At 42.0% G+C, this 26,114-nt stretch overlaps 1 protein-coding gene across 1 annotated transcript in view; it reads left to right on the forward strand.

Moving 5' to 3' along the window:
• dpp10.S (dipeptidyl-peptidase 10 (inactive) S homeolog) overlaps positions 1-26,114 on the forward strand; it is a 76,477-nt gene that overhangs the window by 24,059 nt on the left and 26,304 nt on the right. The window contains exons 2-4 of the mRNA XM_018238631.2: positions 3,083-3,197; positions 6,624-6,719; positions 23,767-23,861. Coding sequence (XP_018094120.1) covers positions 3,083-3,197; positions 6,624-6,719; positions 23,767-23,861 — 306 coding nt within the window. The remainder of the gene's footprint in view (positions 1-3,082; positions 3,198-6,623; positions 6,720-23,766; positions 23,862-26,114) is intronic.

Raw genomic sequence — 26,114 nt, forward strand, 5'->3', positions numbered from 1 at the left:
GAAAGGTTGGGTTTGGAATGGGGGCAGTGAGGTTGTGGAGTGCCCTGTCAGGTGAACTTGTGATATCAGATATTTAACTGCTTGGATGGCTTCATGGATAGGCATAATATCCAGAGCAAAAGTGATCTCAAGGGCTGTAGTTAGTATTAGATATGTATGTGTATATACATTTGAATATGTAGGTGTTGAACTTAACATTTGGCTTTTTCAACCAAAATTAACTGTGTAGCTTTTCCATCTTACTTTGCTTGTCACCATTCTGTCTTTGTCTGCATCTTGCCCTATCATGTACTGTGTTGTGTCCATATTGCCAGTCATTTTGTCCTAGAGTCTCCATCTTGCTCTGCTGTTGTTATCCTGCTCTACATTATCTGTCTTGCCCTATTATCTTGCCAGGGCCACCACTGGGGTAGAGAGGGGTTTACTGTTTTGCCAGGCCTGTGAATTATTTTTACTATTCACTTGTATATGAACTACTACTTTGCCCTACTTCTTCCATCTTGCAATGTATTTTCCATATAACTGGAACTTTGTCCCAGAATGCCTGGTGGTTAATTGGCCATCCCATGTAACAAATTAGTGTAACAGTCAGTATTAATGTTGCCATTCTAAAGAGATGGGATAACCGGTAGCTCAATCTCACGTGAGCCTGCAGCTTTCTTTTAGACAGAGGGAAAACAGCACACAGACACCCTGCTTCTCTTGTTTAAAGAATACAAAACTTTATTAACACTTCTGCATTAGCAGACAAAGATCATGTCAAACGACACTGTATCAGTATCAGATTATTATGGGATCTGTATGAGAGCACACCCATTAATACATATCTTAGCAATTAAGGTGAGGTCGCTTAGCTCTGTGTTGATAAAATAGTCCCAGATTGTATATTTTGTACACGCCTATTGCCCAACGAGTCCCGTTATCTGATTTTTAAAGGAAACTGTGATTTGGGCTAATTTGTCTCTCTGCTAATTTGTCTCTCTGTGCCCCGGGCAACCCGGGCCGACTACATCACCCCCTGCGCATGCGCAGCAGCGTGGAAGCGCGAGTGCCAAGGACGCGTGAGAGTGCATGCGCAGAGGATGCGAGTCTGCAGAAGAGTGCAAACTAGCAAGAATTGCTGCCATAGCTTCTGAACACAGTGGTCCTAACTAGGGAAAGGCGTCAGAAGAGGTACGTGCCTGGCGCCCCTCTACCTTTGCGCCCTAGGCATGTGCCTCTTCTGCCTACGCTTAGTTCTGGCCCTGCTCCTGACAGCAGAATAATTATTCTGGGAAAGGGCAATAAATACAGTAGAAGTTTTATCTTAGTGGATCCTCCCGTACACGACTGAAACCCAGAACAGCAATAAAACTGCATTTATTGCAATAATTGTGTTCCTTGGTGCACCCCCAATGCCATGTGCACTGTTGCTTTTCTGATTCCTTAAACTTGGTTACAAGGCTAGTTTTTGTCTTTGGGAAAAAAGGGGAATTTACCCCAAGGACCCCCTTGCATCACAGGAAATAAACACAGAAAAATAGACCTATGTTCTTCTGTATCGGGCTGTGGATGTTGCAGTCAGACAAACCTTCCTGTTCGTCAGATTGTGCTGTAGGATTGACTGGTGGACCCTGTGCATCTTTTGTAGCCTCAGTGCTCCCAATTATCCAGAGGAAAGAAGTGGGTGCTGATGTGTCAGACTCTTATTAGATTTATGCGCCAGAGGCTGGTGTCACAGATTGGCTCTTAGCATTTCTTTTCGTTCGGCCCTTTGTACTTCCAGCTTTGAACATTCTCTCTTTTCAACTGAATCTTTTTCATTAGGAAACAATAGCAATGCAACTCAATATCCACCTTCACACTTGGGTAGTTTGCCTTGATTATTGTACAGAATCTCACAAATAATAGCCAGTTCTGATAGCAATGCTAAAATCATATTTTGCTTGGCCTGACTTTAATGTAAGCTTTGGTGGCCCCCTGGGGCCCATTCAATGGCTGTGGTGGCACCTACAGAAAAGAGGACAATAAATCTCATTAAGCTCTGAGTTCCAGAGATAACTGGTTACTGGTGGATAAAGGAGGGAGAGCAGTTACATTCAGAGTGACCCATGGGGAGTTATTAGGCCCCTATTGTAAGGCTGCTTAGAGAACTGGCCAGGATAAGTCTGTGATTAGAGTAATAAACCCTTGGCAGCTCCAGTGTTTAAACCCAGGAGGCTCTGAAGGACTGGGCCGTGTGTGGGGAAATCTCATTGGTGGTTGGATTAACACGGCTCTGTATTCTATCATTGCTTTAGTTCAGTTTACTTTATAAAAGGACGGAGGCTGTTAGAAAGGGTGGGGCTGATTTGAGTCTGTAAGAGTGATGCTAATGTAAAAAAAAGGACTGGCCCAAAGTGGCTGCATGGAATAGGTGTGGCCTGGTCAATTACCCCTGATATAAATGTTGGAATGGGGGGGACTCATGGAAGAGATTGGCACACGTTTTGCTGTAGGAGCCAGTGGGGCCCGCTCTGTTATTGGTTGGTCTTACTCTGCTTTCTAAAGACATTTGTGATTCAGGAGGAGAGCGACAGTTACCCCCGCTGAGATCTGATGTTGGGCACATAAAGCTGATTTCGTGTGATCTCCAAGCTCAGACTGAACCTTTGATTTGAGACTTTGGGAAACACATTAAAGATTCTGCTTTGGCTGCATTTAGTCTGTGTTGAGCCATTTGGGCAAATGGATTTCCTTGAAAAATATTTTAAATGGAAAAATGTCTAGTTTAACAACAAACAGGTATCAGTTTGTTGTCCTGTCTGATCCCTCAGTGTGTGTTCATCACTGTAAATGTTCCACTGTGCTGTACAGTAAACATACCATCATTCTTAGCAGAGGAGATTGTGGGGTGTTACGGTTCTTTATGAAAAATGTTGGGGGGAAAAATGCAAAAGATTTTCTTGCTTTTTTGATATGGGCTGCACACTCAGATTAAAGTTGTTGCTGCTATAAAAAAAAATCCACTAAACTTTGTTGGGTGCTCACCCTCGTCAGGGACAGCTGGTGTATAGCTATGTTTGTCTTCTGAGATCACACTCATATTTCTTGTTGTTCCTAGGAGTTGGGAGACAGCAGCCTCCCAGGGAGGAACTGGAAGGGGATCGCTATTGCTCTGCTGGTCATTTTGGTGGTCTGCTCACTAATCACAATGTCCGTCATCCTTCTGACTCCAGGTAAGAAATGAACCCAATAGTTACCCTGTTTTTCATTGTTTGTTGAATTGTGAGGAATGTCATTGTACCCTGAATCCTTAAAGTTCCCTCGAAACCAAGGGCTCAGGCCATGGAAGTAGCCCAGCCCATTATTTCTTCTCCACCAAACATTACCATTGGCACATCCAGGAAGGTAGTGTTCTGCAGGTATTTGCCCAACCCTGACTTTTTTCATCCTCTGATTAAGCCCTAAAGATAGTTCTGGTGTTGACATTGCTTTTTTGCAGACAGATGTATTTTCCAGCCAGATCTACTCTCTGCACAGTCACTTTCAGTTTAGAGTCCTGATAATGAATCCTCCTGGGGCTGCCCCTGTTTCCAGCCTGTACTCAATAGGCACACAGAGAAATACGCTGCTTAAGGTAAAAGTGGGGAAGAGCTCATACATTTTTCAGGATCTAGGGGTCTTTGTAGATAACACGTTGTCTAATTCTGGGCAGTGTCATTCTGTGGCTACTAAAGCAAATAAAGTTCTGTCTTGCATAAAAAAGGGCATTAACTCAAGGGATGAAAACATAATTATGCCTCTTTATAGGTCCCTGGTAAGGCCTCATCTGGAGTATGCAGTTCAGTTTTGGACTCCAGTCCTTAAGAGGGATATAAATGAGCTGGAGAGAGTGCAGAGACGTGCAACTAAATTGGTTAGAGGGACGGAAGACTTAAATTATGAGGGTAGACTGTCAAGGTTGGGGTTGTTTTCTCTGGAAAAAAGGCGCTTGCGAGGGGACATGATTACACTTTACAAGTACATTAGAGGACATTATAGACAAATGGCAGGGGACCTTTTTACCCATAAAGTGGATCACCGTACCAGAGGCCACCCCTTTAGACTAGAAGAAAAGAACTTTCATTTGAAGCAACGTAGAGGGTTCTTCACAGTCAGGACAGTGAGGTTGTGGAATGCACTGCCGGGTGATGTTGTGATGGCTGATTCAGTTAATGCCTTTAAGAATGGCTTGGATGATTTTTTGGACAGACATAATATCAAAGGCTATTGTGATACTAAGCTCTATAGTTAATATAGGTATGGGTATATAGAATTTTAATTAAAAGTAGGGAGGGGTGTGTGTATGGATGCTGGGTTTTCATTTGGAGGGGTTGAACTTGATGGACTTTGTCTTTTTTCAACCCAATTTAACTATGTAACTATGTTTAACTATATTTCTGCTGCTGTTAAAGCAGTGACATGTTTAGCCGACATCTGTGCTTGGCCCCAGGAGACTCGCATCTCAGTATCCAGCACTAGAAATGACTTTCATTCAAGTGCTCGTGAACTATTGTCACATTCCCAAACAGTGAGTGAGTTATTCTAATCCAATCTTTGCTATTTGCTTTCCTGTGCCCTTGTATGCTTTCTATATTAGGGCTACAATGCTCTCTCCAATGTGCTGAAATATCCAGAGCCCACAAATCCCTGAATTGGTCCAGTGTCTCCTCAGTCTAACAAGTGCCATGTAGTTGCTGGCACCCTCATGGGCATTTCTGCTCCTCATTAACCCTCTTTCAGTTCTTGTTCTGTTCAGTGACCTAATCTCTTTTGAATCAGAACCTAATGATGGTGTGGCCTGGCTTACTTTAATATTGGAATATGGCTTGAAAACTCACCTTGGCTTGTCCTTGTTGCTGCCAAATCCCCCTAGTTCTCCACAGAAAAGCCTGTTGCTAATGATCAGCTCAGAAATGCCAATTTCCTCAAAGGAGCATTTATTTCTGTCAGACTAATGGCCAGTCTGTAGTCAGATATTAAGCATTAGGCTGCATTACTTGCCGCTATATAGGGTATGAACAACATGTTGGAGGCAAAATACATGGGTTATTTATGGCAATAGGAGCTATAGTTATTCATTGATCTTTTTAAGAGCATTGAAAGAAAAGTGATTAAAATGCATTTATCTTTTTTAGATTTTAACAGCATCATGTATACTCATGGTTTCACAGGAGCCCAGAAAACGCCCACCATCAATTTCCCTTTCTGATCCTGTCATCGGAAAACATGTTTTTTTCAAAAGGCATCATTTAATAGTGCTACTCCAGCAGAATTCTGCACTGAAATCCATTTCTCAAAAGAGCAAACAGATTTTTTTATATTCAATTTTGAAATCTGACATGGGGCTAGACATTTTGTCAATTTCCCAGCTGCCCCTGGTCATGTGACTTGTACCTGCACTTTAGGAGAGAAATTCTTTCTTGCAGGCTGCTGTTTTTCCTTCTCAATGTAACTGAATGTGTCTCAGTGGGACATGGGTTTTTACTATTGAGTGTTGTTCTTAGATCTACCAGGCAGCTGTTATCTTGTGTTAGGGAGCTGTTATCTGGTTACCTTCCTATTGTTCTTTTGTTTGGCTGCTGGGGGGAAAAGGGAGGAGGGTGATATCACTCTAACTTGCAGTACAGCAGTAAAGAGTGATTGAAGTTTATCAGAGCACAAGTCACATGACTTGGGGCAGCTGGGAAATTGACAATATGTCTAGCCCCATGTCAGATTTCAAAATTGAATATAAAAAAAATCTGTTTGCTCTTTTGAGAAATGGATTTCAGTGCAAAATTCTGCTGGAGCAGCACTATTAACTGATGCATTTTGAAAACATGTTTTTTTCCCATGACAGTATCCCTTTAAGGAGTGGTAACTCTAGAGAAATGACCAAGTTAAGTGATTGAGGTATTGGGTTGGAGGTTGGTAGTAGACAGGGCTCGGTCTGGGTACATTTATTGGCAATTTGTACCACTTTTGCACTTTTCCTATTGCATTTGTGTTAAAAGTGATGAGTGACATTTTTAACCGAGTCTTGCCAAAAAAATGACACCCATAGACTACAATGGGTGAAAAAAATTGTTGCACGACATGATGCATCGCTCGACAAAATAAAAGTTGGTGCCCAATGCATTTTGACAATTTTTTGCCGTTTCGCCTAATTTGCATATTCAAAATGGCATCCTCTGATAAAAAAATGTCATTATTGCTTGTCTAGTGCTTCATAGTCACATGACTCTTATGGACTAGGATTGGGTATATCAATGTACAGGAACTGTGATCATGCAGCACCTCTTTCATTAGCAAAGTCCATGCTAGTTCCATGGATGCCCCTGATCACCTCAACTGTACTGCTCAGACGCAACTAATTTATGGGCAGAAACCACATAACTGTAGGAGATTAATTGACATTTAGTACTGATTTTTTATGATAAATGGCTCTGATACCTTTCATACCTTTTTAAATACCTTTCAGCAGGCAGCTGGCCAGAAGGTCCATGTTAAGGTCAATGTCTACGTCATTGTGTCCAAAACGGGACCCCATTGGTTTGCCAAGTTAATGTTTACTGGGGGTATACCAAAATAAAAAGCAAACATCATTAAATCAAGTCATTAAATATCCTCTCCTGTTACAGATGAAACGGGAAACTCTTCGAACAATCTCCTTGCATTGGAAGATCTCTTTAGGAATGAATTTGCCATCCACAACCCTGAGGCCAGGTGGATCCGTGGTAAGTCCCACTAGTTGGCTCTATCAATCCTTTTTTGAAGCATGGTTGTGTGCCAGATTGAAGGACTTTTGGGTCTGTGTTACTCATTCCTACTTTATTGCTGCTCTTTGCTACTTAAACAAGGCTCAGGAGAAGGTTATAGATTGCACCCTACCTGGGCTAACAAATTCACCACCATATGAAATGCCCAGGCAATGTTGATGCTGAATTTATATAACAATCTTATGGTCATTCATGGTTTGAATATAGCTCAAAATTCCTGGTATGATTTTGTTCTGGTATATAATCGAGCTGTCTATCTTTCTTTTCTTGAGGTAGTGCCGTCCACTGACATACGGGGGCGCTGCCATGTGTACATGCTTATTCCCATGTATTGACAGGACTGGGCACCACTGTGTTATTAACTTATTATCATATTATTAACCAAGGAGTATTCATATTATTAACCAATATAAATAGTACAAGTCACCTGATCTGATATTATGTCACTGTGGGAGGCCTTCTTCTGATAATGAAGAGTATCATCCTGTCAATAATATAAAGTACTTTTACTGTCTAGAGTATCTCCATGTGATTATTATAAGGGATCTTGTAGTTGCTGTTGAGAGTATCTCAACAGCGGGCCCGTACTGGCAATTTGTGGGTTCTGGCAATTGCCAGAGGGGCTGCTGTAAGTTCCCATAGACAGTCACTATTTATTGGGCTGGTGGGGTGCTGGTTGGGCCTCTGTGTATTTGGAATGCTAGGGCCTATTATGAATCACAGTCCGGACCTGCTCAACAGTTACAGTAGATAATAACTAGCGTGTAGTTACTATGGGAAGTATTATAATGTGATTGCTATGGAGTATCTGACTGTTATGATGAGGAGTGTGACTATTACTAAACTATGTCACCATTACTATTAGGAGCACTTGCCTGTAGTTATTGTGGCATGCACATACAGCCTGATGGTAGCTGAAGGCAGGTTTGTCACAGTGAAGATAAATAGAGCAGGACAGGCAGTGATGTCATTTTCATATATTTCTGGGTTAAAGCAAAGATGAAGTGGGTCAGTGCAAATTGTATGTGGGTCACCCAGTGTGATTGGCTGGTTTGGCAGGAGGTCACAGCTTTACTCTAAGAGAAATGTATGGGACTGACAGGAAAATCTCTGTGTCTTACTGGAAGATGATTGTAATGTCACAGTAAATAATGATGAGATTGTGTTGATGAAACGTTACATTGTAATGAAAATGGGATTGGGGACAGGGGGTGTGATGTGGGAGGAATATAACTGTTTGTGGTTCAGATATTTCCCTGACAGATTCGCCCTCTATTTTCTGCTCCCTGGACAGGCAGGTACTGTACATTTGTGTATTTATTCCTTGAAATAAAATCTGGGACATGCAGCTCTGCCTGTGTCTCACCTGATTGTGCCAAGCAACAGTTGCTAAGGATTCTGTCTCTGCCCATAGTAAACACATAAGATTTCTGTCTTTCTTTTTTTCTTATAGAAATACACTTTTTGGCAGGTTGTTTGGCAGATAATGTTCTGGGGCTTCTGGCCTATTGAGACAAGTGTGGGAAGGTTCCGAGTTAGCAAAATATACAGAAGAACTGAATGCAGGGGCTGCTTGACTATTGACTGAGCCCTGGATAATAATGTGCACAAGCGAAAACCTATACAGCTGCCACTTAATTAACTCACTAGTAAAATCTCCAGCAGTGCGGCCAATGCATAGAGCCCCCCCCCTCCCAACAGCCACTACCAGAGAGAGAGATTCATTATTAGCTTTGTGAGCAAGTCAGTCCTGTCAAGAAGAGCTGAAAACTGCATTGCCACCAACTGAGGCCAGATAACTGTCTGTCCCTTCTGCAGAGCTTTCCCCAGTGGAACGATATGTTGCTTCTTTGGGCGCAGAGTCTACACAAATGGTGAAATATCCTGCCCCTGCTAGGGGTGCAAAGTCTCCCCTTGTGGTACTGTAAGGCTTACCGGAGTCTGGAACAATAAGCTGAAGGAAGACCACTACAATACTCACACAGTATATCCTCAAACTGAACAGAGGAACAACTGGTAGGAGAAGGTATGAGAGCCGTGTAACCAATGGATGGTAGTTGTCAAACTTGACTCTCTGCAGTGATGAATTAGGAAGTCAGACAGGCCGAGGTCGGGACAGGCGGCAAACCAGCAGAAACGATAATCAAGCAGGGTCAAACCTGTAAGGTAGGATCCAAGAAGTGTAATCAATAACAGGCAGGGCCGGATTTACATAGTGGGTGCCCCTAGGCCACTGCCATTTATCACCCCTGTCCCCTTCCCTTTTATTTGTGCAAATTTTCATCATCAGGACCGGAGCAATGGGCACTGGCACACAGGAAATTTAAAAAATGATTGTATCTCCTGCGCATCCCCAATATTTTTGAACCAATGTGGATGTGGTTGGGCAGCATGCCGCCCCCTAAAATCCTGCTGCCTTAGGCCCAGGCCTTGGTGTCCTTTCCACAAATCCGGGCCTGGTAACAGGCAGGGTCAAAACCAGAGTAGCAGGAGGTACCAAGCATCGTAACAATTCAGGGAAGTTCAAGGAGAGTAGTCGGTAAGCAAATCCAAGTCAGTATTCAGAGGACAAAAGTTCAAAGATCAGTTGAGTTTGGGAAGTCGCCAAGACGATGTCTGAGCAAAGTCCTGACCTTGAGAAAGCTACAAATAGCTCCCCCTACACCAGCAGCGTCGGGTCACAACGCTTTCGTCATGACGCTCGCACCGACGTGCAGCATCAGAACCGCGGGGATCCTGGCGCCTGAGCCGACGTGCCGTGTCAGAGCCATGGGACTAGACAAGTACAATCAACTGCCCCTTTTGCTGGTACAGAGTATCTCCCCCAATGGAAGTGTATACCTGATTGTCTCTTCCTTGGATACACAATCTCCCCTATAACTGCCTGCCTCTTCTATGTATAGAGAAGGGTGTAGAGTCTCCCATTGTGGGTCTTACAATTGCTTAACCTTTCTGTAAGTGCCTGTCCTTTATCTGAATGCAAAATCTCCCTCAGTAGGACAATAACACTGACTGTCTCTTCTGTGGGTGCAGAGTCTCCTCCAATGGGGCAGTTTATCTGCTTGCCTCTTCCATGGGTGCAGAGTCTCCCCCAATGGGTCAATATACTTGGCTGGCCCTTCTTTGGGTGCAGAGAAGGAAGTGGATTTATGGTTAACTAGTAGTGATGGGCGAATCTGTGCCGAATCGACATTTTTTGTCTGTGAATTGTTGCTGCAGTTTCGAAAAATTTATTTGCCTGCCGCGAAACGTGGAAATTCGCCACAAATTAGTGTCTGCCAAATTTCTTTGCCCGTCACTATTAACAAGCAAGTAATGGGAAAACTAGTTTTATGATGCTGTGTAGAAATGTGATCGGGACCTTGGAATGTAAGATCACTGTTGGAGGGGCTGATGGGAATGTTATAGTGACCTTAGATTGTAAAATCATTTGGGTAGGGACGGATGGGAATGATATATAATCTCTGTACAGCGTTGTTGAATATTTCGGTGCCATAATAATAAATAGTGGATTGTAATTAGCATATGACAAGGGCCCACCAGATAACCTAACCTCACAGGGTGTTATATTGTCTTCTCTTCAGCAAATATACCATTTCATAATCTGTGTATTACTGGACAACTAAACCATATCATGTTGTCTAGTCCTCACTAAATATATTGTCTCACAATAATTGATTTTTCCTCTGCAATGATATCAGTTTAAGATTTCCATAATAAACACACCCAGGCACAGGGTATTATCAAATCCCCTAAAGAGGAATCTCATCAGAGGTCTGAAGTATTTGCTGAAGGGTTTCTGTCTATTCAGCTGAGTACTTGCAGAATGAAAACAATAGACTGCTGGTGAGTTGTGCAAAAAGGCATCATGTCCTTTCTCACTATCAATGGTGATCACTACTCTAATTGAATCACTTAGATTACAGCAACTGAAACCTTTTTCCACTGTCCTTTAATAGATTGTAAACTCTTTGGATATGGACCTTATCCTAAATGTGTATTGAGCCACCCAGTGTTGTCACTGTCTAATTTTATAATAACTGTACTCTTGAATGTGTGACTGTCCCTTGTAAAACACTTATACTTGAGTTGTGCTATATAAATATATACAATATGAAACCGTTTCATCCTATTCCTGGCCCAGTCTATAGTCCTTACAGAAAATCATTGTTATCTAAAGGAAAACCTGTTTGCAACCCCCTGACTCAGCTGACTGTCTCTGCACTGTGGCAATTAGATAAATTGGCCCTGGGGGATCCTCTCTCTGCACATTGTGCTACCAACCCCACAGCTGAGAATGACCAGCATCTACCCTCCCTTGGGATTCCCATTGATTCAAACTGTATATTAGGCTGTAAGCAGTACATTCAGGTATTGGAAGTATGTTTGGCAGAACTATGTAACGGCACTTTTGTGTATTTATTTATTCATCCAATGTAGATTTATTATAATTATTTATTCAAAAAGTGTCAACAATAGAAGAGTTCATAAATAAAACATATAGATTGCATACATGTACTTATTAATACAGGGAGTAAAGATGGTTCTGTTCATTCTAGCTTACAGTCCAAAAGAAGAAGAGTATGAGACATAGAGTATTGGACTGGGGACTCTTGTACCCACTGGTGGACCTGAGCTACAGTATACAGGGAATGAATGCTAGGCTAGAATAGGAATGGGGTATATAATATACGAATGCCCTTAGAGGAGGCAGTGTTATATAGTATATAGGGAAGGAATGCCAGACTAAATGAGGCAGAATTATATAGTATTTATGGAAGGCATGCAAGGCTTGATGACGGCAGAGGGATATACAGTAGTGTATCTTGAAAATGTTGGTAGGCAGGGGCATATATATATACATTGTATATATATATATATACATTGTATATATATATATATATATATATATATATATATATATATATATATATATATATATATGCTAATTATATGCTAAATTCTGCTACATCTGGCCAACTAACTTATTTTTTTTAAAAACTTCTACTATTTTTATAATATGGACACCCTTGAGAACCCCGTTTTTGCAATTGTTTATCTGTATAGTTTCTACATGTTTCTAAAAGATTTGACGATTCACCTCTTTTAATGTTTTTAATGTTTTTTCAATATGATCAATCTCTTTTATATACACGTATTTTGACTTTTTAATAGTGAATTTTGTAATTGATGCTGACACACTAATGCAGAACACACTCACCAGCATGAATAATTAATCAACACTGTGCACTGATTGGTTGATGTTTGTATTTATGGATCACGTGATGACTTCTGTGTGCATCCTGACGACGGTTCAGAGAGAACCGAAACGCGTTGATGTGGGGTAGATTGTAACACTCCAATAAAAGCTTTTTTCACAATACCCGTGAGTGCTCTTAACTACATATTCATATGCTATTTTTTGAAGAAGCACCAGGGACGTGATTGATCGATGGTGAGTGCCGGTTACCATCGATCAATATATATATATATATATATATATATATATATATATATATATATATAGACAAATACAAGATTCCTCTGCACTCAACCCATTATCAATATATTTAAGACAGAGACATTTTGTGCATACTGCTACTGAAAAATGCCTTACCCTTTAAACAAAACAGGGATTGTTTGTCCATATATTGCAATATATTTAAGCTGGCCAACTACGTCAAAGTCATCCCATATCTGGCCAGTCCTATGCTCAATTTTCATCTGATTCATTAAGAATTCTATGGTTTAATTATACATTTTATAAAAGGGACGAATACGTTTTACCTGCAACTTACTAGCTGCTTTCAAAGTAAAACTCCCAAACTTGGCTGCCCTTTTATTAGACACCAGTGGGATCACCTGACTATAGTTGGAGGGGGTGGGAGCTACAACATGGAGCTGGTCACTGCTCTTGTAGAACTATAACAAACAAGGGAAAGTTGTGCTCACCACTAGTTTTTAAAAACATTAGGCGGGGGTGCAATGAGGGTGTGACCACAAAATACATATAGACAAATACAAGATTCCTCTGCACTCAACCCATTATCAATATATTTAAGACAGAGACATATATATTGCAATATATGGACAAACAATCCCTGTTTTGTTTAAAGGGTAAGGCATTTTTCAGTAGCAGTATGCACAAAATGTCTCTGTCTTAAATATATTGATAATGGGTTGAGTGCAGAGGAATCTTGTATTTGTCTATATGTATTTTGTGGTCACACCCTCATTGCACCCCCGCCTAATGTTTTTTAAAAACTAGTGGTGAGCACAACTTTCCCTTGTTTGTTTTATATATATATATATATATATATATATATATATATATATATATATATATGAAATATAGTGTGACAAAATATAATGTAATATATATATATATATATATATATATATATATATATATATATATATATATATATATATTTAATAGAAAAATGAGTCCGCACTCATGGGTCTTTGTGATACAAAAAATAATTTAGTGTTTATTCGACGTTTCGGCTCCTAAACACGAGCAGCCCTCAGGAAGACACATAAGGGTTTTTAGTTACATCACAGATACATGATATCATGTTAGATCAATTTTTTATGATATGAGATTGAGTAGTCACCATATATAGTTTGTACTACACTGTATTAGAATATACTTATCACTTGAGAAAATGTATGACCAATGGGATACACTTCCTGTGGATGACGTCATGGGTTGGTTTGGCGCCATCTTAAGTTTTAAAATTTTGTGTGTTTGCTGTGTTGTATTCACTCCCTGAGGACGGCTTGAGTTAGGAGCCGAAACGTTGGAATAAACATCACTTAAACTTTTTTCACCTGACAAAAGTCCTAGAGTGCGGTTTGTTTGTTATTTTTTTATATATATATCTATATATACTTCTTATCTGCTGGAATTTCTTCTCTCAGTACTTCCCTATCTCTGTCCACCGTCCATCTGTAAACTCTGTATTTAGGTATCAGCCCATGATGTTACTCTTGGAACCACTCTCATTAGTTTTCCATGTGCCGTCACTTCTATGGAATCAACTGATTCTATATAAATACTGCATAATGCTACATTGATTCATTAGCAGAGAAATTCTAGCTCAGATCTACAAATATGTTGCCAGTGCGAGGCTCCTGCAGAGACACACAAGGACAGAGACGCCGGCCCGGCACATAGTTCCACGAGCTTCTAATTAGCTGTAATTTACACTGATCACTTTCCAGCTTGTTAGCAGGAGTGAGAAATCTGAGGCGGCAGGAGACGGGGGTAGACCCTATAGGTCTATCTCATAACCTCCTGTGTTTGTACTGGGGTGCAACTCTTGCAACTTGTGGGTTCAGATCATTGCTAGGAAACGTCATGGGGGGAAATGAGATATGCATAGATATCCCAACCGCTTGACCTCCTGAATAAAACATTCCGGTTTATTTGTGCTAATGGAATTCCTAAGGGCTTTGGTTAATAGAAGTCGACGGTGTGGGTTACAGCTCTCTCCTCACCATCCAAGGCCACTTTCATCTTCCCTTTGTTATTATAATGGAATTTCCTGCAAGGAAGATTGTGAGTTTGTCTGTATCTGCACTTGGTACTGGGGTGGGGTTAAGTGGAGTCAATTGTTCTGGTCTGGACACAAGACAAAGTGTTGGCTTCTTTTATTCAACCATTTCATGATCGATTGATTGAAGGTGATGAAAACCATTTCCCAGTTAAATGCCATTGTATCTGCCGCCAATGCGTCCTGGTCTGTAGCTTCAGAATGAGTAGGTACAGTATGGCATTTGCCCTATCCCGGCACAGGATAACCTCTCTCTATTCAGGTTCAATTTGGCAGAATAAAATGAGCGATTTGAAAATGATATTTATAGAAACTTTCTGTTGGTGGAGATAAATGGTGGAGTGCTACATCCCCAATACAACAACCCATAGAAAGAAACAGGTGCAGAGGCAATAGGGCAGATACGTAGAGAAACCCTTGGGGGATAAAAGATATAGTTCAGCATTAGAGCATGAGCCACGTTATCTACACATGGTTTACAGTCTGCTCCCTGTGCCCCATGAGACCTCACGATACTCTGTTCCTCTGCCATTAATCTGCCCCATTCTGACTCTCCTTTTGGCCTTGTATTTCTCCTTGCAGCTCAGACCTCCCCTGCAGAATATCCCAACACAGACTATAACAGAATGTTCCACAAGCAAATCTCAATGACAACTTTCTCCAGTCACTTTTCACTTTTACTGGGGATCATTAACTGGAATCTGCTAGGGCAATAGGCAGCCATGATGCCATGACTGTGGTGAGTCACTGTGGCCCCTATAAGACTGCATGTGGCTTTACAGTCTGCCCTGATCCCAATGAAGGAATTGGAATTAACTAACAAGAAGTATTCTTGGGGGGGGGGTACTTGTTAATTCACCAGCATGTGGCCCATTCACAGAAGTACTGCTTAAAAGGGAACTATCGCGCAAATGAACATTTAATATAAGCTTCATCATACTGAAATAAGAAACTTTCTAAATACGAACTATTAAATATTCTGCATCGTTTATGGAATAATCAAGTGTATCTTCACTATTCCTCTGTCAAATGTCTGTCAAAAATCTGACACCCAACTGCTGCATGAAGACAGAATGAAGAGAAACAGATGCTGAGAGAGGGATAGTGAAGATAAACTTGATTATTTCAGAAAAGGTACAGAAGATTTAATTGATTGTATTTAGAAAGTTTCTTATTTCAGTATGTTGAAACTTATATAAAATGGTCATTTTCGCGATAGTTCCCCTTTAATAAATAATCACCCATCTACAGTACATCACTACTCTGAGCTACAACCAGTCCAATATTAGTTATTGCAGGAGCAAAGCCAGAGAATAGCTACAGATGATAGTTTGGTCCAACAACCAACCTTCCTGTTGCCTGGATAACTGTATAACCCCCCTAGGCTACATAGCAGAAGAGTGGGTAACCATGGTAACTGGTTTAACCTATATTCCATCATCAGCATCAGCATTGATTCTAAATTCCTTGTAACACCCAGGGCATATAAAGCTGGAGATATTTCTACATCATTCTTCTGTCTCTATCTATCATCTATCCATATGTATGTATTAGAATTCATATAGTGCCGTCACATTTACACAGTGCTTTACAGACCATTGCACCTACCATGGAAAATTAATCTCCCTGTATGTTTCTGGCGTGTGGGTTAATGGGGACCTGTCATCCAAAAAAATTATTCAGAATCCTATTTTATCACATTAGTCAAGCAAAATGAACTTTAATTACACAATACAAATTATTTTAATCTTGTTTCCTTCAGTCTGGGAACTCATAATTATAACAAGCAGACAGGAGCCATTTTGTTATTAAGGCAAGCCTTGTATCATCTCAGATGGTGCACCAGAATGGAGGACTTGATGTCCATCCCCATGCCCTGGCTATACAATTAAATGGTGAAGAGAATGGGGGAATGTGAGGAGAACAGTGACACCTAGAAAGTGTTGAATAGAAAGTGAAAGTAATTGTCTGCCCCACCTCTATGCCTAAAGCTCCCTATAGACGCGACGATTCTTCTTGCCGAACGACCGATTTTAGGAAAGGCCGACCAATCCTTCGAAATTATCGTCCGGTTAGTGGGATTCGAACGATCGTACATCTTACGATTTTTCGGCCGACATCTGTCAGGAAATTGATCGGCCAGGTCAAAAAATCTTTGTCGGTCCCAGTGCAATCTATCTATGTTTGCAGGGCCAAGCAGGCAGCTACCCTTTGTTTTCCTGGCAAATTGGTCTTTTTAGTTGATGGTAAATTCATACGATCGTTCTGAGAAGATCGTGGTCTCACGAGCAGGATCTGATCTTTTAAAAATCTCAACATCTATGGCCAGCTTAAGGCATAGTTGAGGGGCAAACAATATTTGATTGACAGCTGAGATTTTTAAATGAGCTTACAACAGAGAGAGAAAGTGAAGATAATCTTGATTTTTTCAGAAACAATGCAGAATTTTTAATTGATTGTATTTACAAAGTTTCCTATTTCTGTATGATGAAGCTTATATTAAATTTAAATTTTTGCGATAGTTCCCCTTTAATTGGTTCCAAGGGCTCTTAAACCCATTTAACTGTCTATTTGCAGGATCAGACTTGCATTAACAAATTATATCAGTAGGTTTCACATATGTGCCAGTATGTTACAGATTTAGACAGATAATTAGTTACAGCAGCAGTACTTTCAAGCCCCCAGAATACATTGTGGTCCTCCACTTGGTTTCTCTCTATCCTTGAGCTCACCTGTCATCCCCAACAGTGAGCTATTTCAGGAGCTAGCTCTCACATTACTAGTACTACCTTACAGATCTTCCTCTCCTGTTGTCTCACATTGTGCTTCCTGCTCTCCAGTTATCTCCCCCCCCCCCGCATACTGCTCTCTACTGTTATTCCTCCAATGCCTCCTCCTTTCTCCTGTTATCCTCCGGTGCCTTCTCCTCTCCCGTTATCTCCCCCCATGTCTCCTCTCCCCTGTTTTCTCCCCTGTGCCTCCTCCTCTCCCCTGTTATGTCCCCTGTGCCTCCTCCTCTCCCCTTTGCCTCTTCCTCTGCCAGTAACGTAACTAGGTGGGGGCGGGCTGGGGGCGGGCCGTGCAGCTGGGCCACCCCCCACCACCCTCCATGCTGATATTCTTAGCTGCTGCAGCCGATTGCAGCTGGCTACAGTGTGGTGCCTCCTCTCTCCTGTTATCTCCCCTGTGCCTCCTCCTCTATCCTTTAGTCCTGGTGCGAAGGAGCAATCTAAGGCTGCTGTCAGTTCATTAATATAAATGTCTCCCACTTATCAACAGGGTCAGACTGGGCTAGTGGCACCCCGGGAAAAGACCTGGTGGGCCCCTGGCTCTAGTGGGCCCCGCCGGTCCAGATCCGCAACCTAGATCTCTTCCCGGGGTTTCTGTCTTAGGGCCCCACCTCTGGAGCCTGAGGGCTTCTGCCTCAGGGCCTCCCTTCCGGCAACCCCGACGCCGCTCGTGCGCGCAAGTGCACACTTGGGCATGCGCGTCATAACACAGCGGTTTTTTGCCGCGTCTAAACAGTGCGTGCGCTGATGCACATGCGCAAGTGTGCACATGCGTGGGGGGGGAGGAGGGTTACCGGATGGGAGGCCCTGAGGCAGAAGCCCCAGTGGGCCCCGGGCCCCCCAGTCCGACACTGCTTATCAAATTAAATCAAATTTAAATGCTAAAATAAATTTAGCATTGCTAAAGCAGGTAGGGGGGTATGGCACCTCCTGACACTGGGGGTATTTGGTATAGCAAGTCTATATCACAGTGTAGTTGGGGAGGATGTTCAGGTGAGTGGTGGTCGGTTGCAGTTGGTGCATAGGAAAGTTTTTGCCATTGTTTCCTGGATACTCAGTTCCCAGAATTCCTCACTTCTCTGTCAGTTTCACTTTCTACAAAGAATTTTCCATTGTATTTTTTGAGCGTCACAAATTTTCATCTTGTCACATACACCGCTGCTGGGCTAATTGGTGGGATTATTCCCTCGCTGCTAATGAGCACAAAGCTTTGCTGAGTTGCAAACTTTACAACCTCTTTCTCTGCCATTCCTTATGCGTTCTCATTGAAACTCTCGGCAGGAGATGGGGATGACAAAGCGTTTGTCAAAGTCTTTGGGAAAAGATGGGGGCAGTTTATCTGGTGACTTCTGGATAGTTTCCCGTCCCCATTGGGCAGCTACTAAATGTCCCCCAATTATTTCCCAGGAATTGAATGGACTTCTGGCCCCACATGTAATTCAAGAATAGCTAAACTCTAGCAGCTGTTATACTACAGCTCTCATCACTCCGCCTATGGAAACTACAGCTGGTGCTTTTACCTATTGAAAATATTTACGGTGGTTAGTCAGTATTTGTTCTTTTTGTTGTATCTTTCCTCCATGGGGCCCCTTTGATGCTGGGATTTACAACCACCTTAGGGGCAAATTCACTAAAGGGCAAATTTTCGCCTGCGAAGGCTTCACCAGACTCCCCGCCACTTGGCCAGGTGCAAATTCACTACCACTACGTTAATTCACTAAAATGCAAGTTGCGTCTCTGCAGCCGAACACTGGCGAAGTTTTGCTAGCGTTAATTCGTCAGTGCGATCATTTCTTAGTGATCTCTCCCTAGCGTTCATTTCTGCCTAGCGTAACTGCAGTAGTACTCCTATGCTTAGATCAATTTGAATAGGGCAGGGGTACATTTAGGTCATTTATAAGTCGTTATTGGAGATGGTGCAAATGCTTGAAGTGGCCACTTATAATTACACATGTCCAAGGAAGCTAAATAAAGACAAAAGAGATCCTCTAATGCCCTAGACATGAGCTAAACAAATTTGACATGCCCCTCAAATGGTTGGAAAAAAAATGTTAAAAGAAAAATCCCACTTTAAAATATGAACGAACGCCAACGTTTTTTAGAACTTTTATGACTTTTCTGCATGCAGGATATGATGTCACTGACATAAGATTGAGGATTATGTAACTACATCTTATCAGTTTGCCAGGTTTAAGGTGGCGAAGAAAACTCTGGTGAAAGAGGTAACGTTCTGTAAAATTCGCACTTTAGTGAATTTGCAGAGTAACAATTGTTCACCTGAGCGAAAATTCGCCTGCCGATAGGGCACAAAACTGCACTAGCGACTGTCTCTTTCGCTGGCGAATTGTCCTCTATGCCTATTAGTAAATTGGCAATATCCCTGCGGATTGGAATTCTGGCGTATTTTCGCTTGCAACGGGCACTTCGCCCATTAATAAATCTGCGCTTTAGTGTCTACCACTTGTGACAGTTTTTGAACATTTTATCCTCTTTAAATGTATTTAATTTCAGTTTGGTGATATAGACTTCTAAATATGTAAGTAAATAATATTTTACTTAATTTTTTTGCCATGTGTGGTTTTGAAGCAAATTTCAGCAAAAGTTTCATGAAAAAGCACACATTGTGCATACGACAAAAAAGACTCACGGTAGACAAAAAAGTTGTGCATCATACTCCCTTATCCTTTTAAATTAACCAATGGGATTTTAGCACCCATATGTCATTTTGGTGGTCAACTTCATTAGTTGTGTCTAGATTGTATAGCAACATAGAAAGTGTTGTAGTAAATACTATTGCCAGTTGACCAGAGGTAATGGCAAAAATCACAGACATGTTTTTAAGACATTTTCAACATGGGAGCCATATTGTATTCTATTGAAGAAGCAGTGGTAGCACAGTGGATAGGAGGTCCTCTAACAATGTAGGGAGCATGCATAGTAGTATACTGAGACTGAGTTGAAAATGCATGTGAATTATGCCTTCCCTTTGACTCCACTGCAATTCTGCGGATTCTGACACAAAGCAAAACCTGTCAGATTTGCTCAGCTCAGTCAACGAGATTTGAAAGTAATGAAAAAATGTTTTATTGATAGCCCTAAGACAGAAAAAAGGGGCCACTAAAAATTACCATAGACCCTGGTTTATTTTGCTACAAAGAAGTTGCCCATAGACTTTAATGTGTTTTGCAGATTTTTCGCTGTTTTGCAAATTTTCCCTTTGTTTCGCACATTTTTGATTAATAAACACACATGCACAGGAATATAACTGATTTGTGAAGTCCTGCATCTCCTGAATGCACCAATAATAATTATGTATTTTTTTATGGAGATTTATGACTTGTAGTTAAAAAAAACTCCCAGCAAATGACCAAAGCTCCATGCCAAAAATCTTCATACTTTAGATTTCAAGGCAAAAACAGTAGGGTTACCCAAGGCAAACATACATTGTTTGAAAAGAACATTCTGACAAAGCCAAAATGGGTAAATGTGTCTTTCTACTCCAAACTTCCAAACTGCATTCTTTTTTAAAGAAGGAGGAAATCACTTGGGGGGAATTGTTAGGCACCCCGAAGTGATTGTAATCATTTACCTGATACCCCAGGCCAGTGCTCCTATCAGCAGAAAGCTACCCTGACCCAGGGTTCTTTTTAGCGAGCACCACTGAGGTATCTTCTTCTTCTACTTCTTCAAAATCCCAGGACTGACACTTTGTGCATGTGGCACAGGAAGTAGAAGCAGGAAGAGGATCGCTCTTTGGTGCCCTCTGATAAGAATTTATATTCTGGGAGTACCATGCCGGGGTATCAGGTAAGCAAATACGTCACTGGGCAGTGACTAACTTTTGTCACCCCCTGCAGTGAATGCCAATAACATTAAACAATCCTACTTCCCATACGTCATTAGATACCAAAATAAAACATCCTAAACATCCTACTGAACAGTTTGATACCCAAAATGCATAGGTTTGCCTAACTACAGTCATTTTATGGAAAAAAAAAATAACTGACTCCACTTTCAACAAAAAAGATAACAGTGGTATGTCTTTCATTTCCCAGGAACATCTGGAGAGTTTTCTGAACAAAGATAATGAAATCAAATCAAATGTGAAAAACTGTCTGTGCAAAAATTTGGGTACCCTTGTAATTTTGCTAATTTGAATGCATGTAACTGCTGATTACTGGCAACACCAAATTGATTGGATTAGCTTCTTAAGCCTTGAACTTCATAGGCAGGTGTGTCTCATCATGAGAAAAGGTATTTAAGGTGGCCAATTGCAAGTTGTGCTTCTGCTTGACTCTCCTCTGAAGAGTGACAGCATGGGATACTCAAAGCAACTCTCAAAAGATCTGAAAACAAAGATTGGTCAGTATCATGGTTTAGGGGAAGGCTACAAAAAGCTATCTCAGAGGTTTAAACTGTCAGTTTCAACTGTAAGGAATGTAATTAGGAAATGGAAGGCCACAGGCACAGTTGCTGTAAAACCCAGGTCTGGCAGACAAAGAAAAATACAGGAGCGGCATATGCAGAGGATTGTGAGAATGGTTACAGACAACCCAAAGATCACCTCCAAAGACCTGAAAGAACATCTTGCTGCAGATGTGAATCTGTACATCGTTCTATAATTCAGCGCAATTTGGACAAAGAACATCTGTATGGCAGGGTGATGAGAAAGAATCCTTTTCTATACTCACACACACAAACAGAGCTCATTTAGACAAGCCACAGTCATTTTGGAACAAAGTGCTTTGGACTGATGAGACAAAAATTTAGTTTTTTGGTCATAACAAAAAGCGCTTTGCATGGCAGATGAAGAATACCACATTCCAAGAAAAACACCTGTTACCTAGTGTCAAATTTGGTGGAGGTTCCATCATGCTGTGGGGCTGTGTGGCTACGGCGGTGCCACAATTGGCAGCGGCTAACTGTGCTCCACCAAATACAGTAGGAAAACTGTATTTTTTCGTAAGTTTGTCTGGTTTGTTTTTGTGTTACTATTAGTCACCATGCATACCACCTACGACAGGCGCACTCTGCTCGAAATCGGGAAGAAATGCAAAACTTCTACGCCAAATATGCCGATGTAGATACTATGGAGTATGGGCCTGCTCTGTCGCCTACCCCGTGTCCGGTCCCTTCTCTCCCCGACTGCCACTGGTGGCGTGCGCATAAATGCTCTTCTGCGCATGCGCGAACACATTTTGCGCATGCAGCGAAATTTCGCGCATGCACGCTTGTGCGAAATTTTGCGCTGGCGCAGAATTTCACACATGCGTGCTGGCGCAAAATTTTGCGCATGCGCAGTCAAGCCGTGGCCCGCCAGGTTGCCTAGGGCGCCTGGCCGGGTTGGCCCGGCTCTGATTATACTGGTACAGCTGGGTATACTGATTATCCATTTTGCGTAGTATTTATACTGGCATACCTGGAATTAATATGCTGATTCCTATGGTATTATACTGGCACATCTAGGGTTGTGTTTTGTAAAATGGGTGTGGCCAGAAGTATGAGTGGATTAAAAAAAACTTCCACTGTGGGTCTTTGCCCAGTGCCCACAAAGGCTTTACAACAGCCCTGAGTATGTGGCCTGTAGGGACCCCAAATGAAATGAGTGCATATGAATTTTATCGGCCTCAGCTTTTATGCAAAACCCACTGACTGCGTATAATGTGTTATAAGACCTCATGAATGTACAAAGACCATAACCATATATTTTTTAAAAAAGTAAAAATTTTGACAAATTCAAAGAGACATCTTTCTATAGCAAACTATCAAAAAAAGTGCAAATCTCAATGAAAGATCAAAATAATTGATCCAGAAGCGAGATTAGTTGTCATAAAACCTGATCTAATAGTCACACTGCCAAATCAACAGCTTATAGGTGAAAAATAAAAAGACAAAATGGTAAAATGAATGAATAGTAAAATAAAGGGTTTACATATACGTGCATACACTCCTACAAGTTGTGTGACTGTGTATATGTGTATATATAACGGTGCAAATATTTGCAAAAGTTTACTTTACATACTTTAATAAATAGGTGTGTAATAAAAGGATTATACACACAATTTGCCATACATAACATACATACAGTAGAAACCGCTTTTTACATTTTGCAAGGGACCAGAAAAAAATGGTGAAAAATGTAAACTCAGGGAAATGTATTATGTATAATATATAGGAGGGACCACAAAACAACAATGTAAAAATGAGGGAAAACTTAAAATCAGGGGATGTAAAATGGGGGTTCTACTGTATGGCACTAGCAGAGATGGAGGGTGCTGCAGAGTCCCCAAAGCAGGAATTGCATGGGCACTTGGTGGAGGAAAGAGCAGGTCAAGCAGCAGACTTGTGATCCGACTGTGTCTGACGGTCAGCTCTGCGCCAATTGCATTGCAGGACCGACATGACAGCTGCCTTAGCTCATTGCCCAGTGGCCACCGTCAGAAATCACAGGTCCCTGTAGTACAACATTTTCTGGGCCTCCCCACAATACAAAGGGCACACAGACATAAACAATGGTAATAATGGCACAACATTGGTTTGCCCTACTAAAACACTGGTGGCCAGGGGTTTCATAAAAAAAATCATAGTGCTTATATAATTAAAAATGATAGTGCTGAAATGATGATAAATAAATTGGGAACTTTCTCTCGTCTGCAGATCAGGAACTCGTGTACAGGAACAGAGACGGATTTGTCTTCAGACTTAATGTGGAAACCAATGAAACAACAATGTTGCTGGAGAACTCAACTTTCGTGAGTGACTTTTCCCTTATCTGTTCTACTTGTGGGGCTACTGTGATGGAAGGACTTAATCCAGGGGTATCCCAGAGGGGTCTTGTATGCATTTGTAGTGTATTTAAACTGATGTGTTAATGTCCTTGCCTGGCTGTTTATTTTTGCAGCCAGTAACAGACATAGGGCACAGGAGCATTTCTCATATTGTGATGGCAGAATGACTTTGGAGACTGGCTTGTGATTCTGCTTGGCTATGTGGGCTCCTGTTCCCAGCAAGCTTTAAAGCAGAATGAGTAGGAGATGTACCCTTACATGGAGGTGCTAGCCCCTTGGCCTGTAGGTGGCTGTCACGGAATATAACCTAAGTAAAATGGATCCATTATGGCTCCAGTACCAAGGATATGGGTGGGAAAATGCTGTTACCCTCTCTGAGCAGCTCTGGATAAGGTTAAGGGCCACTAGTACTCTGGTGCAATTGGCAGCACTGATCTTTCATGTTGCCCAACAGGGTTATACCATTACATTACCCCCCAACTGTGCTTTGGGTCCGCACTGTTTGTTCTTATGTCAAGCAGAAAGATGCCCAATCTGACTGGATATTACACCTGGTTTGTGGGATCCCTCAGCTCTCACTTCTTGTGTTCCTAATTCTTGGTGCTCCCCCCCCCCTTTCCCCATTTACATTTCTATCCCCCTCTCTCCCCTTCATTTAGATCCCCCCTCCTTTATTTAGTTTTCTATCCCCCGCTCTCCACATTTAGTTTCCTTTCCCCCTCTATCTCTTTATTTAGTTTCCTACCCCCGTCTCTCTCCTTGTTTAATTACCTATCCCCATCGACCTCCCACCCGGTTAGTATATTATCCCATGTAGTTTCCTTCCAACTCTTTATTTTGTTTTCTCTTCCTTCTATTTATTTAGTTTCCTATCCCCCACTCTCCCGCATTTTGTTTCCTAACCTCCCTTTACCCCCCCCATTTAGATTCCGATACCATTTCTCTTGCATTATTTAGATTCCCATACCCCCTTTCCTTCATTTAGATTCCTATCCCCCTCTCTCTCCTCGTGCAGTATTCTGTCATCCTCTCTTTAGTTTCATATCCCTCCCCATTTAATTTAGTATGACCCTTTCTCTTTCTATATTTTATTGATCCTGCCTCTCTTCCTTTCAGTTTCCTCCACCATTTAGTTTTTATTCCCTCCCTTGTCCTTATCTTGTTTCTTAACCTCCTTTATCTTTGTTGTTTCATTCCCCACATAGTTTTATACCCCCCATTCTCTTTCCATATTTAGTTTCCTATTCCTCCCCCCTCGTGTTGTATTCTACCCCCCCCCCCATTTATCATGTCCCCTTTCTCTCCCTATTTGGATTCCCAGATACACATTTTTGTTATGTGCCTGCATTGGACAAGGCAAAGGTGCTGCCATTACTGGGTGATACATGTTCCCTCCTCCAGTAAAAATCACTTTTTATAATCTCTTAATCATGGTATTCCCTTGTAGTGTTGTGCGGGCCGGCCTGGCCCTTGTCTCCCATCAGGTCTGCCACTTTATCTCCCCCCATCTCTGTGACCCCCATTCCTTTCTCTCCCTACCCCTGCCTCCCCTTATCCCTGTTTCCGCCATTCTCTGTCTCTCACATCGCTACTTCCTCCATTCCTGCCTCCCTCTTTCTGTCTCCTCCATCACTTTCTCCACATTTCCTCTTTTTGTCCCCCCAATTCTGCCTTGCCCCTTTTTCTCACCCCGTTCTTGACTCCCCCCATCTCCCCCTATTCCTACATCCCACTTTTCCTGTCTCCTCCATCCTTCTTCCCCCTCAATTTCCCCCATCCCCGCCTCCCTCTTTCTGTCACCCCTACATTGCCCCCTCCTCTTCTCTGTCTCCCCCATTCCTACACCCTATCTCCTTTCATCCCTGTCTCCCCCAGCCCTATTTCATCCTTCTCTGTATCTCCCCATCCCTGTCACCCCCTCTTCATGTCACCCCAATTCCTTCCTCCCCTTCTCTATACCTCCCCCCACCCCTGCTTCCCCCTCTACTCTCCCCCCATCCCTGCCTGCTCTTCTCTCTGTCTCCCCATCCCTGCCTCTCCATCTCTCTGTATCACCCCATCCTTGCATCCCCCTCTCGCACCCCCCTGTCCTCCCATCACTGCCTCCCTGTCTCTCCCATCCCTGCCTCTCCCTATCACTGCATCCCTCTCTCTGTCTCCCCTCTTGCCTGCCTCCCCCTCTGTCTGTCTCCCACTTTCTGTCTCCCCCCAGCTCTG

Source organism: Xenopus laevis, chromosome 9_10S (genome assembly GCF_017654675.1).
Source record: "Xenopus laevis strain J_2021 chromosome 9_10S, Xenopus_laevis_v10.1, whole genome shotgun sequence".
Taxonomy (NCBI): domain Eukaryota; kingdom Metazoa; phylum Chordata; class Amphibia; order Anura; family Pipidae; genus Xenopus; species Xenopus laevis.